This window comes from Cetorhinus maximus, chromosome 9 (assembly GCF_964194155.1).
Source record: "Cetorhinus maximus chromosome 9, sCetMax3.hap1.1, whole genome shotgun sequence".
Lineage (NCBI taxonomy): Eukaryota > Metazoa > Chordata > Chondrichthyes > Lamniformes > Cetorhinidae > Cetorhinus > Cetorhinus maximus.
Genome location: NC_135887.1, coordinates 98,891,680 through 98,909,559, shown reverse-complemented (window position 1 = coordinate 98,909,559; position 17,880 = coordinate 98,891,680). Strand labels below are relative to the sequence as shown.

Genomic DNA, 17,880 nt, shown 5'->3' with positions numbered 1-17,880 from the left:
TTTGAACAAAGCTGTTACTAATCAGCAGTTTGTGCAGATTCTTTCCCCGCTTTCTTTCCCCTTGTGTATTTTGCCATTCCTCATTGCTTTTTATGAAATCTGGAAGGGTATAACAGTCATTTTCCCATGGCCACCACAATAGTGCAGGAAAGGAACACTTACAGCAGAGCGAGATAGGTGGTGTTAGTTTGCTTTTTACCCTTTGTCACATTCTTGACACCATTGCGTCAGAATGGCAGAGAACGAACAATATTAATCGCAGTTGGGGCCAACAAAGTCAGTGCTGGACATTCCTGTCATTTGAATCTGAAAATTGTATCTGAAGCTAGCAATATATCTCTTACACTTGATGAATTTGCTCTGCAAAACACATGGGACACTTCTTCTTCCTCACATTAACTAACCTGATATAAAAACCTCCATGTTAACCATTTTTTTTGTAATGACTGGCAATGAGTGAATTGGGAGCAGTTTATTTCACATATATGACATTTTTACATCTAATACTATTAATTATCTTATGTTTAATTGTCTGTATGTCATGAAGTGCCAATATAGTATATATCTGATCATTAATTAATTAACTCTCCCATTAGCTAGCTAAAGCTATTTCCTGTGCTTTCATTAAAAGGTTAGATATAACCATTGGATACTTCATAATCCTTGATGTTAAAAGATCAAAGTTCAGTCAACATTAGAATTCCCTGCACAACCATAGACTCGTTCTAACCAAAGCATTTCAGTAATTTCAGTAATTCTCAGCACAATTTTCCAAAATCCTTTGGTGGTAAATATGCTGCTATAAAATGGGGCATTATTTTAGAACCAAATTTGATAGTTTGCAGATTATGTACCTCTTTTTAATAAAAATTGCTAAATTTTGTACCTAGACCTTTGTGCAATCAAATCCAGACAAGACCTAGTTTGCTCTGGGGAGTTTTGGCATGAAATCACATGGGCTTACCCGGTAAAATGCTGTTGTCAGTGGCAGCAATGTAGCAGCAACACAATATTCTTCAGAAGCTGAACAATCCTGGAAGAAATAAACAGGAAATCATAAATCTTGATACCTTACATTCCATTCATTCGTAGCCAAATTATCTCAGCTCAATTACCACCCACCTGTTTGATAAAGAGGCAATGCGTGGAAGAATACAATTAACTGGCCCCAACAATAATTTACTACAGACAATCTTTAGGGGCCTATCACTTAGTTTTAAGTGTACTTTTGGGATACGAGCTAAGTTTTGAATGAGTAACATGAAACAGAACTTGAAGCAATTTGTGAAGAAAAATCCTCCTAAAAATCCCCAAGATGAATGTACATACTACTGCAACTCCTCCAAAAGATACGTAATCTTAGCCAAGATTATTTTCATCATTAATTACTGAGACATTAATGAAGACCAACAGTTTATCCAAAATGGCTTGACACATCTGAGTTATTTTAACCAAAATGCCAAACATGTTTCTGAAAGCTGTCATGAGGCCCAGAGCAATAAAGTTCACAAAATCAGGCTGTAATCTTCTGGTAAGGAAATGTTTGGAATGCCAAAATGCACTCCAACTTTTAGACCACAGCAGGGCTCCATTCTTGTAGGCTGTGTCCAAATTTTAAACTACAACAGCTGCATTTTAAAGTCACAAATGCTTTTTAAGTCATTGCAAGTATATTATTTAATTAAAACTACTACTGACCAGCAGACCATGCAATGAGATGGCAATTTTCAGAGCATTCCAAATACTGAAACCTGCTTTTTTTTTGCCGCTTGCTTTTAAGTAACTATATTTTTAAAAGTACTATTCCCATTTTAAAGGCAAAATGATTTTGAAATATATACATGTATATATAATATATATATATATATATATACATATACTACAATTCAACCTGATATTAGCACTAGTTAATTTTTGGTTATGGGGGTTGATTTGTGGAAAGAAATAATGACAAACATTATGTTACTCGAGGTGCAAGGATTGTGGAGCTCTCCTGGTTAAGAGGTGTGCATGAAGAAATAGCATTCAGGCTCTGACTATTAACCGTGATAGATAACAGAGACCAAGAGACAGCATTCGGTGGAGCTATTGTGGCAGCTACATAGTGGAGATGTTAGGGAGATTTTCTTAAGGTTAAAAATCCATCCACTGAAAGGATAATCAGATCTGATAGGTGTCACCCAAAAAGGTTATAGAAATTACATTGAAACAGCCATATAAAATATCATTTGAGCTCTCCAATTCTAAAGTGTTTAATTATCATATACTGGCAAGCTACATACCACATTGCCCAAGTGGTACAAAACTGTTCACAACTTTGTGTAATAATGAATATTCAATTAAGAGGCATACATCTTTGTTTATCACACAAAATGTTCAGAGATTGAAAAAGACAGAAGTGTGCTAATCTCCAACTACTTCCTGTGCCATGTGAAGGATAGGTTGCGAGGAGGAAAGCTGTGGTGCAGAAAGGAAGAGCCATTGGATCAAATTCTGGATTAAGGAAAGCCTACCCAGAAGGGACAATCTTCATTTGCACCAAAACAGCACCAATATCCTTACAGACAGAGTAAACAAAGTGGTGGAAAGAACAATTTAAGCTAACATAAAGAAAGAACTTGCATTTATCTAGCATCTTTCAGGACATCAGGATGTCCTAAAGCACTTTACAGCCAAAGCAGTCACTGTTGTAATGTAGGGAAGGGCTCCAGGTAATTTGTAATCAGCATGTTCTCACAAGCATCAATGAGTTAACAAACAGATAATTTGTTTTAGTGATTCTGGCGAAGAGATAAATACTTTTCTCTGAATAGCAGAAAGGGCAGGTGGTGGTTCGGTTTAACATCATAACCAAAAGGTGGCGCTTTTGACAATGCAGCATTCTCTCTGTACTACAGTGAAGTATCAGAGAGGGTATTGCAGCGAGTATGGACACATTCTTTCAATCCTGCTCAAAAATACTAAAGTAACACCTTTGCTCAAGAAGGATAAACAGGTTAACTATAGATCATGCCAGATGTGGGAAAATTCTTAGAAACCATGCTTCAAGATAAAATTAACACTTAGAATGCATGAGTTAGTCAGCTAGCATGGATTGGTTAAAGCCAAGTTGTGTTTGACTTTTTTTTTGAAGAGGTAACCTATTTGATTAATAAGAGGAATACGGTAGATTTGGTGCAGATGGATGAGTAAATTTTTTGGCCGAATGAATAGGTGGTCTTCCTGCCCTATTAGCAGGATGTTTACCAGTGCCCTACTGTGGTAAACTATTCAGTTTTAGTTACTTAAACTCCAGTAGTAACCCTCGTCAATTTTTGGTGATCCTTAACTCTTCATTAACCCGCACATAAATTCTGTGTGCTAAGTTCAGAAAAGTTTCCTGTAACTTGACAAAATCAAGATGGGACAATATGCATAACATATTCGGCCAACAGAAATTCTGCATGTTCAAACCTTTCAGCACCTTGATCTAGAAATTCTTAAACATGATGATGGTTTTCTGTGAGGCGACCTGGCAGCTCCCAAAAAGAAATTAACAGGTATGGGAGGGGAATGGTGGGAGTCAAAGTACATTTTTATATAGCATTTCCTTTTAGAACCTTGGTACATATTCAACTTTAAAATTGTATCACAAAATCTGAACTTTAATTCAAGACGAAATACAAACATTTTTTGTTCTATAGAAAAGTAGACGTTGCTACTTATACACAGGACGTGAGATTAAGAAACAAAACATAGATGCAAATTTTGCATTGGAAGTTTTAAAGTTCCGTAGACAATCCTCTAGCAAAACTGGAGAATATCAGAAGTTTTTCCAGGTTCTAATTGCAGATTTCAAAGACGGAACAGATTTCCAAGAAAATAAATTAATTCTGCTTCAACTGAAGGATGATTATTTAGGAAAGAATAAATATTGATACACGTGGTGTTACAAATATGAAGTTTATGATGTTTGGGACTATGATTAATTTAAGGTAAAATGGAACAGCGAAGGCGGTCATGTGACTTGCTCCGAATTCTGCTTGACAACAAGCCTGGGTAGCTTGGTTGCGATGGGTACAGTGAGGGCAGGTTGTTTTACTGGGGAGAAGGTGCAAAATGTTCACACCTGTAGACAATGGGAAGAACATTTGTGCTGACTTTGGGTAGACTGTTAATCTCCAAGCCTCACAGGAAGGTATTAGAAATGTCAGGAAGCTATTGTAGAGGGTCCCGAAATCTCTCAGACATGGTCAGTCTGCCAGAATCTGAGAGAGTATGAGGGAGGGAGTCAGAGTGAGAGATAGAGGCAGCAGTCTCTGTTATTCACCACCATGCAGAATGTGGGTGGGAGCTCACACGCGAAAAGAGACCAAGTTCATGAGGATTCAAATGAGGCTTTGGCTAAAGGGTGGAATCTCCATGGTAACCCTCACTGTGAAAGTCAGTTTGGGGATTAAAAGTTATCCGGCTAGAAAAGGTAAAAGGAAGCAAGCTATCAGGTGCTGAAAATAGCTTTGGACTGGTTCCTGGAGAATGAAGTGTCCACTTAATGGACAGAGTAAAGTATAACCATTGGGAGGTGTGGGGGGGAAGATTTGTGGTCATTTGAAAGTTAATTGGGGGAAACATTTCTGCAGTCCAGAGTTTGAGTTGTCTACAAAAATAGTGTTTAGTCAATGTTGCTTTTAGTTTGTTTATTGCAGTAAAAGTCTTAAAACGTGAAATCTTGTCGTGTAATCCTTCCAGTTAGTCAGTGGAAATTTGAATAGCTTTTTAAAAGTTATTGGTCTCTAAAGGGATTGTAAGTGGGTAAGCATAATTTGGAGAGGAGATAAGGAGAGAATAAAACAAAATTGGAAAAAAAAGCAATGTCAACTTAATAATCATGAATTTCACAGGAATGATGAGGAAGGGACTAAGTATTGGCAAGGGCAATGATAATAGGATGGTAGGTATCAACCCTGTTATCTTACAGCAATAAACCACTGGGAAAAAACGGATATGACTCAAAGTCACCTTAACTCTGGGCATTATGACAGACCTGAAACAGAACAAAACTTCAATGGAAAATCTTTACCTGCATACTGAATAAATGTAAAAATTTGCTGGGTGAATTGGAAGCTCAAGTACATTTTCTGGATATATAAATGACACTTCTCTGCTGTTGTAGATTGTGATATATAAAAATTCAAAATTACAGCATGAAACAGCCCATGTTGGTGTTTATCCTCAAAACGAATGATACTTTTAATTCCATGTGCCCAGTCTGTTCTTGAAACTCTTCTTCTTTCCTTCAACCAGCAATCCAACCTATTCTTAAATGTTCAAGGGGCTCACTTGAATCTCTTTCTCTGGTGATGCAGCCTCAGAATCCTCCGTCCAAAATGGTTTCTCCTTCTCCCCATCCAAAAACTCTTATATTCTATCTTAAATGTAGATCCATTAATCATTTAAATCCTTAGGTCCTGGGAGATTGTGGGGGGGGAGAAGAGTGGGGGAGAGGAAGAGTTGGGGGTGGGGGCAACAATTGAAGAGGGCTAAGTAGAAGCCAGCAATGGTCTTCAGCACTGCAATGGAGCAGGGAAGAAAAGTCCTGCACTTCCCAGCTCTACATTTAGTTAAGTTTTTTTTTAAAAACAACTTACCTTTTTGGTAGTATCCTCCAGCTGACCCTTTCACAACTGCTGATTAAGTCTACTTAAAACCATGTTTTCCTGAATATATCCCCCCATGGCGCCCAATTTAACAAAGTACACCTCAAGTGATATGAGATTTCCTATATACATATATTGTTATGAAAGCCAACTTACCTTCTCGTCGAAACCACAGAGGTCAGGAATGCCAAGTCCCAACAGACCTTGGAGTTTCCGCGCTTACACAGACTGGGAGCAGACTACGCATGTACAGTTCTGCAGTTCTAAATTCTTTAGGCCCAGCGCGCCTGTGCAGAAAGGAAAAACGGCACGAAAACCTGGATCATGTGACTGGGAGCAGACCACCATTGAAGGTAAGAGTCCCAAGCAGCGGACAGGGATAGGGGACAGAGAAAGGTCCCAAAAGACGAGTGCCTGACATGGGATAGGGACAGGAAGAGGTCCCAGTTAAGTGAAGAGAGGAGCAGAGGTTCCAAGCAGGAAAAGGGCTGCAGTCAGTAGACTTTAAGTGGAGAGGGATCAGTTGAAGCCCTGGCAATTGAAGAGCACAGCAGATGGTTGGTGACTCCGTGCTGTGGGCCTCTGGGGTGAAAGTACCCCTTTGGAGTAGTAGTGTTCTGCTTGGCGCTGCTGAAGAGCTGAAACTGTGCTTGAGTGCAGGTTCAGGAATCCTGTGGAACAGAATATCGAGACACGAGATCGAAACCTTGCAAGTTGGACTGTCATTGAGGCTGTCCAAGTGGAGCAATTTGTGAAGAGAATTCCAAGGCGAGATCTTCAAAGGTGAAGACTAGAATCTCTTGTGAGAGAGACATATCACGCGATTGGTTGACTCACAATGTTTACTGATGTCGGGTGGGTTGTTGAGAAATCTGTCTTGGTCACATCTACCATTTAGTGTGCAATGTGGTGTGTTTGATCACAGTTTGTCTGTTAATTTGCATGTGTTGGGATGGTGTTGGTTATAGAAAGTGTCTGTTAAAGGAGTCTTCGTATTTTTTACGTTAACAGCAAATATTTATTAACTACTTGTAACTATATACAAATACCCAAAGGGTACAGGCATGGAGCTATTTCCATCATAAGTCTTAACATGTCTCTGGCCAACACCACAATGACCCTAGCTCTAGGTCATGTGCCTTCTTAGATCACTGTATGGGCAGTACTGTACTCAGTTCCACATTAACTCTGTATATACCAGATCCTTCTACCACAAAATGTACCTCATACTCTAACATTCAGGGTTAACACAAGATAGATATTGTAAATTGTTTTATCTTTCTGACTTTGTATAGTAAAGTTTATTTGTTTGTTCAAAACCCATGGAGTCTTGTGGCTTTATTCTCTTAGCAGGTGTCTTGAATGTCTACTTTAAATAAAGTTACTGATTCCCTAACTGGATCTTATCAAAACCTTGGGAGTCTGATCATAACAATATAAAAGGTCTAAAGTCTGTTTAAACATTTGCCCAAGATACATCTTTTTCAGAGTTTACCAATATGGTGAGTGGCACACTGCCACAGTTTAATGAGCATGCTGTCCTCCATATTGAATGCTTAGGTGCTTCTTCTGTGCTTGAAAAATGGGCATGCCACCATCTAATTTCTGGGCCTCTGTTTCCTCCCTGCTTTCCAGTTTTTAAATCCAATTTGCTACCCTTCCATTAAATTCCATAGCCCTTAATCCTCTCCCAATAGTCTCCAGTTTGGTTTTGAAAGTCCATGCACATCCATTTAAATACTCGTCCTCCAACCACCATATCTTACATATCCCCCAAGACCGATTTGTCAAGCGCAATCTTCCATTCTGATTTTTGTTTTGCTGTTTGTAATTATTTTTCCTTTGTGTGGATATCTAGAAATTTTATCTTTAATCTTTCCAGCTTGGTAACTCATCTGCAGCCATCTATTACAACATGCCCCATTTAATTTTGGCATTCTTTTCATAATCAAAGTCAGATTTCATTTAAAATCTTCTGTATGTGGTTTACCAATTAAAAGTCATTAGTGGATAGACATACATTCTGAATTGAACATTTTGAAATTACAGGGTTGTAGCTGATATTGGTGAAATTTCCACTGTTAGTAATACAATTGTGGCTAGTCTCTTCTGTTCGAACTGTATTTTTGCTGAAGCTAGTTTTTCTGTTTCCAGTTCTACACTTACCTCTTGCTCTTCCAATTCAATTTTAAGATTGCTGGCCACAAGTTCTTGAATTTCTTGTTTCCTCATTTTCAGTTGAAATTCTATCGCCAACCGACTATACACACTTTTCAATTTATCAGTGGGCAATGCCTTTAAACTGTTCAAAGTTATTTCACACTGTTCTAAAAACACACTAACCTCGAAAATGGACATTTTGTTTAATATGGGATCACTTTAGTACACAATAAAACTGTACTGGCATTTTAAATTAATTCTAGGGATTAATTTAGTTCACACTTCCAATTACTCTCATTCGTCAATGGGTTCAAATCCCAGACGAGCCCTCAAATATCTGTAACGACCAGGTTTTGAGGGGTGAACTGACTCCTTTCTTTGTTCACAGTCCTGGGTTGGTTATAATAGTCTGAATTGTATAACTGTGTGTAGTTCGTGTAATAGGCCAGCCAGCTTCCTTAAGTTAACAAGTAAAGAGTTCATTTTAAAACTCACGTAGGAAAAGATGTAAAAATTAACAAAAAGTTTAAAATGTACAAATGTGTTCAACTACCCACTAATGCAAAAATACACACACAACACACAACCCCCACCACCCAAGCAGGCAAAGAAAGGAATAAAATTCTGCAGAGTATCAGATCTTAAAAATTGGCCAAGTAAAAAGTAAAGTCAGAAAAAAAATTATTCACAGATTGTTTACAGCTGAAGGGTCACTTTCCACAGTAGCTGCTGGTACTTGGGTTTCTCACTAGAGCAGTCATGGCTGGTTGATTCTCTTTTCTCTTGGAGACAGAGGTGTTGATTCAGAATCCTCCTTTAAGAACTTGGTTTGCAGCAAAAAAGTCTCTGGTGGATTTTCAAATCACAAACAGCTCAACTTTAACGAGAGAGGTGTCAGAGAAAGAGAGAGTTGTAAGGTTGTTGCCCCTTCTATCCCTGTGGCAACCTATCACACTGATAGTTCAAATCCAGTATATTTTTACACCCAAGAGCTGGGTCACATAACCTGTGTGGTTTTAATCTGGCCTTATTTTAACCACTGTCTCTGAGAACTCCATAAAGCACTCTGTCCGTCGCAAATGCAACATAGTAGTTGCTATAGGCCAATGTCCTTTGCTTCGCAAAGTGTTCTTTTGAAAAAGTTCACTATAAATTATTTATATATATATATATGTATATGACATTATAAATTTAATTTCTACATAATACATCTTCATAACAGAGTATAAATCCATTTATACAGTAAATTACTTTAAACTAGGAAATACAATCTCTTATATCTGAGCACTGAGAGGGGGTTTTAGCTTCAGAAGTTATTAGTTAGGAACAAATCCTAAACAATTTGTTTCAACTGAACCATTTGTTGTTGCTGTCTTGCTAGTCTTGATGACATTTTTATTTTGTTATATCCACTGTTAACTTGGCCCATTATAAACACCAAAAGACTTGCAATGGGGTCTGTGAACACTCAAGAGTGAACGCTCAAGAATAAGCACCCAAACAATACTAGCTGTCAAGACACAAGCAAGCATATGATAAAAAGTTCTTAATCATCCATACAGAACTCCAGATACAGTTATGAACATAGAAGTTTGTATTTAAAAATAGTGGATTAACTAACTAGACAGCTTGGCAATTTTCTGCTTTCATCATCTGCCAATTCTCACCAGCTATTTTTCTCAGGATTTTAATCTGCTTCGGCATTTTAAATAATTTACCTGATGGTTTACATATTGAAGCTTTTACCAGATCTCTCTCTCTCTCTCTCTCAGTTCACAGGAACTCCTGGATTTTGCCTGGCAACCCAAGTTTACTCCCCCTTTCTCCATTGGTGGAAGGAGCCACAACTCCACTTTCCCACTGTTCAATCCCTCAGGACTTTTACATAATACAATTGGTGTACCTCGCATAAATTGACAAAAATACTTTGATAAATCATCTCACCAGTATCCAAAGTCTTAGCCCCATATTCTTCCCACTAAAATTCCCATTTATTGGTCTGTTAATTAACGATGATTGTTGTTTCAAAAATTACCCAACACTGTCACCAAAATTTGCTCGCAGAAAAAACACACACAATGTAACAAAATGAAATTATAATAGAATATACACTCATACATTGTAAAGACAAGATTCATGCATATTCAGAATTTCAACCAAGTTCATATGCACATAATTCAAATTTTTGTGCCTAGTCTGCATTCATTGCCATCACACGTTTCAAAGGAAAAGTACATGGAAATAGAGTCTCAAGCAGAAACACACTTCAGGACTGCAACATGTTTGTAAGCTAAAAAAAATAGTAATAGGCTGAAATGAGGGATTACTTGTTAAATTACCAGTCAGACATCCAGTTGAGCATGTTAACAAACCCAAAGTCTTCAGTTGATAAATTAAACTTAGCAGTTGGAATTTCCAGCTGTTGCCAATGAGTAGAATGAAATGAAGTAAGGGAGTGGAGTGAAAGAGAGAGGAAGACACACCATGTCAGTTATACTATTCACCCCGATTCTAAGGAACCTGAGGGTACACCACGGTGATTTCTAACTTTAAGAGAGCAAGGTAATGAAGAACTAGGGTCTGTGAAAGAGGAGAAAGAAAGACAGCAAGAGATTTATTTGTGGTTACCATACTGCTATCCGGAACGTATTATTCCAAATGAGGCAGAAAAGTTATGAAAACTGAGGCAGGAGTAAAAGAAATTTTTTTTCCAGTAGTTTATATAATTTAAGTAATTAAATTAAGATTCTGAGCTAACAACATTGTTTGGGATTGAGATTTTTTATGATGCTAAGGAGGACTGATGTTTGTATCAGGGCTAGAAGAGAATGTTTGTTATGAAGCACATTGAAGTGGAATTTGAACATTCTGACTGGCATAAATCAGATCCAGACCATTGTAAATGAGCATCTGTTAAGGTGTTGGTCATTAAAAACTTAACAACATAAAAGCCTACATGGGCTGGAGTACACAGATTCAGTAAGAACAACAAATCCACCATGAAATTTAACTGTCAAGAAGAGGGAACCAACAGGAGGGAAAATCCTATTAGAGCTTGTCCTCATCAATATGCCTGTCGCTGATGCATTCATCTATCCATGACCACATTGGTACGAGTGACCACCGCACAGGCCTTGTGGAGACAGAAGTCCTGCCTTCACAATGAAGATACATGCATCATGTTGTGTGGCAACAGATCTAGCAACTCCTCAGATACTGAAGCAGTCTGTGTGCATATACAGTAAGAACTGGACAACATTCTGGCTTGGATTGATAACTGGCAAGTAACATTCGTGCCACACAAATCCCGGGCAATGACCATCTCCAACAAGAGAGAATTTAACCATCGCCTCTTGTCATTCAGTGGCATGCCATCACTGAATCCTTCATTTGGGGGGGTGCGGGGGATGGGGGTTATCAAATGACCAGAAACTGAACTGGGCCAGCCACGTAAATACTGTGGCTACAAGAGCAGGTCAAGGGCTGGCAATTCCACAGCGATTAACTCACCTCCTGTCTCCCAAAAGTCTGTCCACTATCTGCAAGGCTCAAGTCAGCAGTTTGATGGAATACTCTCCATTTGCCTGGATGAGTGCGGCTTCAACAGCACTTAAAAAGCTTGACACCATCCAGGACATAGCAGCCTGTTTGATTGGCACCCCATCCACCACCTTAAACATTCATTCCCTCCACCATTAATGCACAGTGACAGCAGTGTGTACCATTTACAAGATGCAGTGCAGCAACTAGCCAAGCCTCCATCAATAGCACCTTCCAAACCCCGGACCTTTACCACTCAGAAGGGTAAGGACAGCAGATTCACGGGAACACCACCAACTGTGAATTCCCCTTCAAGTCACACACAGTCCTGGCTTGCAACTATGTTACCGTTCCTTCACTGTTGTTTGATCAAAATCCTGGAACTCCTTTCCTAACAGCACTGTCAGCATATCTGCAACAGATGGTCCGCAGTGGTTCAAGAAGACAGCTCACAACCTTCTCAAAGGCAATATGGATGGGGAACAAACTATCCACATCCCATGAAAGAATAAACAAAAATATTGTTTTTTTTTTCAAAGCTTGCAGAGAGATCTGGACCAACTGGAAAAATGGGCCAGAAAATGGCAGATGGAATTTAATGCAGAAAAGTGTGAGGTGTTAGATTTTGGAAGGTCAAACCAAGGTAGGACATACACAGTAAATGGTAGGGCACTGAGGAGTGCGGAGGAACAAAGGGATCTGGGAGTTCAGATAGATAATTCCCTGAAAGTGGCGCCACAGGTAGACAAGGTTGTAAAGAAAGCTTTTGGCATACTGGCCTTCATAAATCAAAGTATTGAGTATAGGAGTTGGGATGTTATGGTGAGGTTGTATAAGACATTGGTGAGGCCAACTTTGGAGTATTGTGTGCAGTTCTGGTCGCCTAACGACAGGAAGGATATCAGTAAGATTGAGAGAGTGCAGAGAAGATTTACTAGGATGTTGCCGGGTCTTAAGGAGTTGAGTTACAGGGAAAGATTAAACAGGTTAGGACTTTATTCCTTGGAGCGTAGAAGAATGAGGGGAGATTTGATATAAGTTTACAAAATTAAGAGGGGTATAGACAGAGTAAATGTGAGTAGGCTCTTTCCACTTAGATTAGGAGAGGTAAACATGAGAGGACATGGCTTTAGGGTGAAAGGGGAAAGGTTTAGGGGGAACATTAGGGGGAACTTCTTCACTCAGAGAGTGGTGAGAGTGTGGAACGAGCTACCATCTGACGTGGTAAATGCGGGCTCACTCTTAAGTTTTAAGAATAAATTGGATAGATACATGGATGGGAGAGATCTGGAGGGTTATGGACTAGGTGCAGGTCAATGGGACTAGCGGAATAATATTTCGGCACAGATTAGAAGGGCCGAATGGCCTGTTTTTCTGTGCTGTAGTGTTCTATGGTTCTATTGTTGCAGAAAATTATCCTGGACACGCTCAGAAAATTAACTACCTTTCTGAGATGTCCTAAGCAGCTTATTCCAATTTATATGAAAGTTAAAATCCCCTATTAGAAGCACTCTGCCTTTTCCATATGCTTATCTAATCTCAACATTTATATAAACTACCACTTCACAGCTACTACCAGGGAGTCTATACACAACTGCAGTCTTAAATCCTTTTCTATATCTTAATTCTACCCATAAAGTGTCCACTGCTTGCTCACCTCGCGCTGCATCCTCTCATGTCATTGAAGTGATTTCATCCTTGATCATTAAGGCATAAGAATTAGGAGCACGATTAAGCCATTTGGCTCCTCAAGCCTGCTCTGCCATTCAATATCTTGGCTGACTTGACTGTGGCCTTAACTCCACTTTCCTGCCTGCCCTGACAGAGCCCTCAACTCCCTTGTAGATCAAAAATCTGTCTGACTCAGCCTTGAACACATTTATTGATCCAGCCTCCACGGTCTCTGGGATAAAGAATTCTAATGATTAACAACCCTCTAAGAGAAGAATTTCCCCCTCAACTCCATCTTAAATGGGAGATACCTTATTTTTAAACTGTGCCCCCTAGGCTAGTCCTCCCACCTGCCATTTTCCCTGCCTTAACCATCTTAACTGTATCGCAGCCTTGTCTCAGTAAAAGCTATCAGGTCATATCCCACAAATTGAATTTGTGACTGCAATTCATTCCTTGTACTCCATGTATTTATGTAAGGACTGTTTATTTGGACTACATATCCAAACCTGACCTTCTGCAACTTTTCACTTTATACATTAATGATCTAGATGAAGGAACTGAGGGCATCCTGGCTAAGTTTGCAGATGATACAAAGATAGGGGGAGGGACAGGTAGTATTGAGGAGGCAGGGAGGCTGCAGAAAGATTTGGACAGGTTAGGAGAATGGGCAAAGAAGTGGCAGATGGAATACAACGTGGGGAAGTGTGAGGTCATGCACTTTGGTAGGAAGAATAGAGGCATAGACTATTTTCTAAATGGGGAGAGAATTCAGAAATCTGGAGTGCAAAGGGACTTGGGAGTCCTAGTCCAGGATTCTCTTAAGGTTAACTTGCAGGTTCAGTCGGTAGTTAGGAAGGCAAATGCAATGTTGGCATTTATTTCGAGAGGACTAGAATATAAAAGCAGGGATGCGCTGCTGAGGCTTTATAAGGCTCTGGTCAGACCACATTTAGAATATTGTGAGCAATTCTGGGCCCCGTATCTCAGGAAGGATGTGCTGGCCCTGGAGAGGGTCCAGAGGAGGTTCATGAGAATGATCCCAGGAAAGAAAGGCTTAACATATGAGGAACGTTTGAGGACTCTGGGTCTATACTCGATGGAGTTTAGAAGGATGAGGGGGATCTGATTGAAACTTACAGAATACTGAAAGGCCTGGATAGAGTGGACGTGGGGAAGATGTTTCCATTAGTAGGAGAGACTAGGACCCAAGGGCACAGCCTCAGAGTAAAGGGAAGACCTTTTAGAACAGAGATGAGGAGAAGCTTCTTTAGCCAGAGAGTGGTGAATCTATGGAATTCATTGCCACAGAAGGCTGTGGAGGCCAGGTCATTGAGTGTATTTAAGACCAAGATAGATAGGTTCTTGATTGGTAAGGGGACCAAAGGTTACGGGGAGAAGGCGGGAGAATGGGGTTGAGAAACTTATCAGCCATGATTGAATGGCAGAGCAGACTCGATGGGCCGAATGGCCTAATTTCTGCTCCTATGTCTTATGCTCTAATGTTTTGCTGACACATTTTCTATTTATCTCTCGTGGCTTAACTGCTTTACATCTTTACGATTTATCTTTACTTGTAGTGCCACAAGCATAATTTCTGACTTGGCAGTAAAGCACTTGAGTACTGCTGAAAAGAGACATGCTATCAAAGCTTTATGTTTTGTACTCATCAGAATGGATTTGCAAGAATACCAAATCTCAAAGGGAACAACAATTTATGCTGCATGAAATGAGGGTACTGATTGGTTGACAAGTGAACTGAGAGAGGTAGCACCATCTATTTGGTCATACATGGTGTCTTTAAAATTGAACTTAACTGCACAAGTTGCTGAGTTCAGAAGTTCAATTAATACTGATTCAGACAATGGCAGCGCTTCTAGGTCCCCATAATATAGTGACATAGTGCATGTCTATGGCTTCCTTGAGAGGTACATTAGTGAATAGGCTAGCAAAGTTGAACGAGCTCATGGACATGGCATTGCTATTGATATGCAAGTCCTGTATAGTCCTTGCAAAGGTGAAGGAATCCTTCACCTTGTATGTGGAAAATTTGTTCAGCATTGGTTATAGCAACTCATGCAACCATTTGATCAACTGATGTTGTGCAGAACCAGTCAACACAATGTATGCCCAAATAGATGCTGTTGAATGAATTGCCTAAGAAAGGCTAAGGAGATAGTTCGCAAATATTTAACGAGGGCTTAGGTACATATTTGAGGAAATGGGCGACAAACGTATTAGTTTTTGGGATCAGCCAGATAAATTCCAGTTTCTTCTAATCCTGTACTTCTCTACATTCTTAGGTTTTGGGGAGGGAATAACCAAGTTATTTGTTCCTTCAGTAATGTTTTGCCTAGTAGTGGGTATTGTTGTGAAGCTTGTATTTATCAAAGTCAGAAACATTTTTACTTCAAGTCACGAAGTGATCTACTGCTTCAGAAAAATTTGCTTTCTTATAGCGAGTGAAGAACTTGTGTCACATTTTGACTGCCCTGGAATAATAATAAACATAGCAGATCTTGGATTGCCCACCAGCAACAGCACCAGGCAGGGGGAATTTTTTCAGTCTTTAATAAAAGAACCACTGTCAGTTCCCGAGGTCCCCATTCACCAGAAAAAGATGCTTATACAACATGCTTTACTGAACTTTTTTCTTTGAATTCCTCAGTAAAGCTCTTATGTCTTCCTTCTCCCATCAGTAAACTCTTCTGTCTGGCTAAGAGTTTATTTTCATCTGTCCACTAACAAATGATATAATAGGATTTTTCCTTATCAGATAGCAACTACATATTTTCCCTTTCTTTTTACGCAACATTTCCCATTAACTTATACCTGCAATTACTCTATTACTCATATTTTGTGCCTACATTTTACCATCATGTGAAAACGCCTTAACTTGTTTTCTCAAATTTCATGCCTCCTCTCCTGACAATTCCCAAATATTCTTGCCCAACTAGGTTTGAACTTCACTTCTGTACAGACTTCTTTCTTCCTCAGTTGTCTGAATCGTTCCTCCGAGGAATTTCTGCTGGAAACTCCAAAGGAAAATTTGCATTGGCAACTGTTACTTTAAGTTTTTTCTTAATGTCCTCTGCTGCATATCATAATTTTCAGAGAAGACAACTTGTTGAAAATGAAAGTTTATTTCATGTATAAGAGCATTGTGTAACATCAGAAGTTGATATCTAGGTATCATATCTATATCTAGAGTGTCCGATGCGAACACATGCTCGGTTTCTCTGTATCAACCAAAGTATAATTACTTATCTGCAGAAAGTGCATTTCAATAAAAAATTACACACATTGGCCCGATACTTCCGGACTGGCAGCCAGCGTCGGAAAACTACCCTGCTCCTAATTTTCTGCATCATTCCAGAGCTCCACATTTCTGGCTGGGACTTCGGATCCCAGCTTCTCTAGAAATATGGAACATACATGAAATGGAACCACTTCTTCGTAGCGCTGCATTGTGGGAGGAGACATGCCACACCTTTTTATAACACTAACTGCCACATTCTGGTAAGTAAAGAGTTTAAATGTCCCAAAGCTTCTATGAAAAGCTAGAGAGAGAAGGGGGTCATGGGTGGGGTTTGGGGGTAGGGTGGGTTGAGTAAGGAGGTAGGATGGGTGAGGTAATGGGGTAGGATGGGTGGGGTAAATAAATCTATTAAGAACAAGGTTGACCAAATTCAAAGAGAGGTCAAAACAAGTTATATCCCAAGTATAATGCACATATTTCTTAAATATTTTAACCAATAAAAGTTCAAAACGACTTTAAAGCACTGTAATTATTATTCATCCAAATGAGATGTTTGAATTTTGACTGACTGATGCTATACAAATACGTTCAAAAAAATAAATCACACCCAAATCCTACTTGTTTCCTTGACTAATCTACCAGAGAGGAGAAAATTATTTTTTTTAAAAGGCAATAATAGCAATATTTAAAATGTTAATATATGAAGTGGAACTTCTTTGTTCCACTTGTGGCCAACTTGCTTGGCATAGTAATGTGCCATGTGGGCAGAAAAGTCTGTGCTTATTTGGCTAATCTTATTCCTGTGGCTGATTCCCATCTACTGCTCGAAGTGTAAAGAAACAATTATTGATTAAAGACAAAACTTGCCATTGTCTAGACTGCCTCTGTTCCCGCAAGTAAATTGCCTGCTAAAATTCACTATTTAGATTCACATGTTATAGGTTCTTTGGACACAGTGTACTACACAATGCATAATAAACCATGCATCAGCATAAATCATATACTACAGCACAGGATCAGTAAGTGGAAAAGAACTGTAAGTAAATTGAAGGTGGGAAAAATAGTTTGAGATAAATTTATCATAAATTGCATTGCTAGAATGAATGCACTAAAACAGGGTCATTGTATTTACCACATCTCCAACTCACTATGAAAATAGCTAAACAGCGACCATTGAAGTTTCTGCATGTTTTAAGCAAATCAACAGTGCTCACAGGGGTGGGCACTCATGGCCCAGTCCTGGTGCCTCGTCTTAAGCCTCGACTGTGGGGTGGTCTACGCTGCCGGGCAAGAGATGGGTTTTCCGCCCCCACCCCCCGCCCGGGTTGTGGCTGGGCAGTTTTGCTGAAGGAGTTTGGTGGTGACGTGGGGTTTTATTGAGGGGTTATTTATTGAGGGGAGGATTTTATTGAGGTGGTTTATTGCTGAGGTGGGGGTTAATAGTCAACCTCTGCTGGAATTCTGCATGGAGCATTAACTCAACATGATTCATTCTCCATTCCAGCAGAAAGCCAAATGAGGCATCCACGCTCAAAGCACTGGCACTTTCTGCATTATATTCTGGTGCGCTAACATGACGAACTACACAAAGTTATGCCCACTGCTGACTATTAG

The 17,880-nt window shown here is 39.4% G+C and overlaps 1 protein-coding gene across 2 annotated transcripts in view; it reads right to left on the bottom strand.

Moving 5' to 3' along the window:
- sbf2 (SET binding factor 2) overlaps positions 1 to 17,880 on the bottom strand; it is a 669,356-nt gene that overhangs the window by 205,466 nt on the left and 446,010 nt on the right. For both annotated transcript variants that reach the window (XM_078549182.1, XM_078549183.1), the window contains one exon: positions 965 to 1,033. In XM_078549182.1, the coding sequence (XP_078405308.1) occupies positions 965 to 1,033 (69 nt within the window). The remainder of the gene's footprint in view (positions 1 to 964; positions 1,034 to 17,880) is intronic.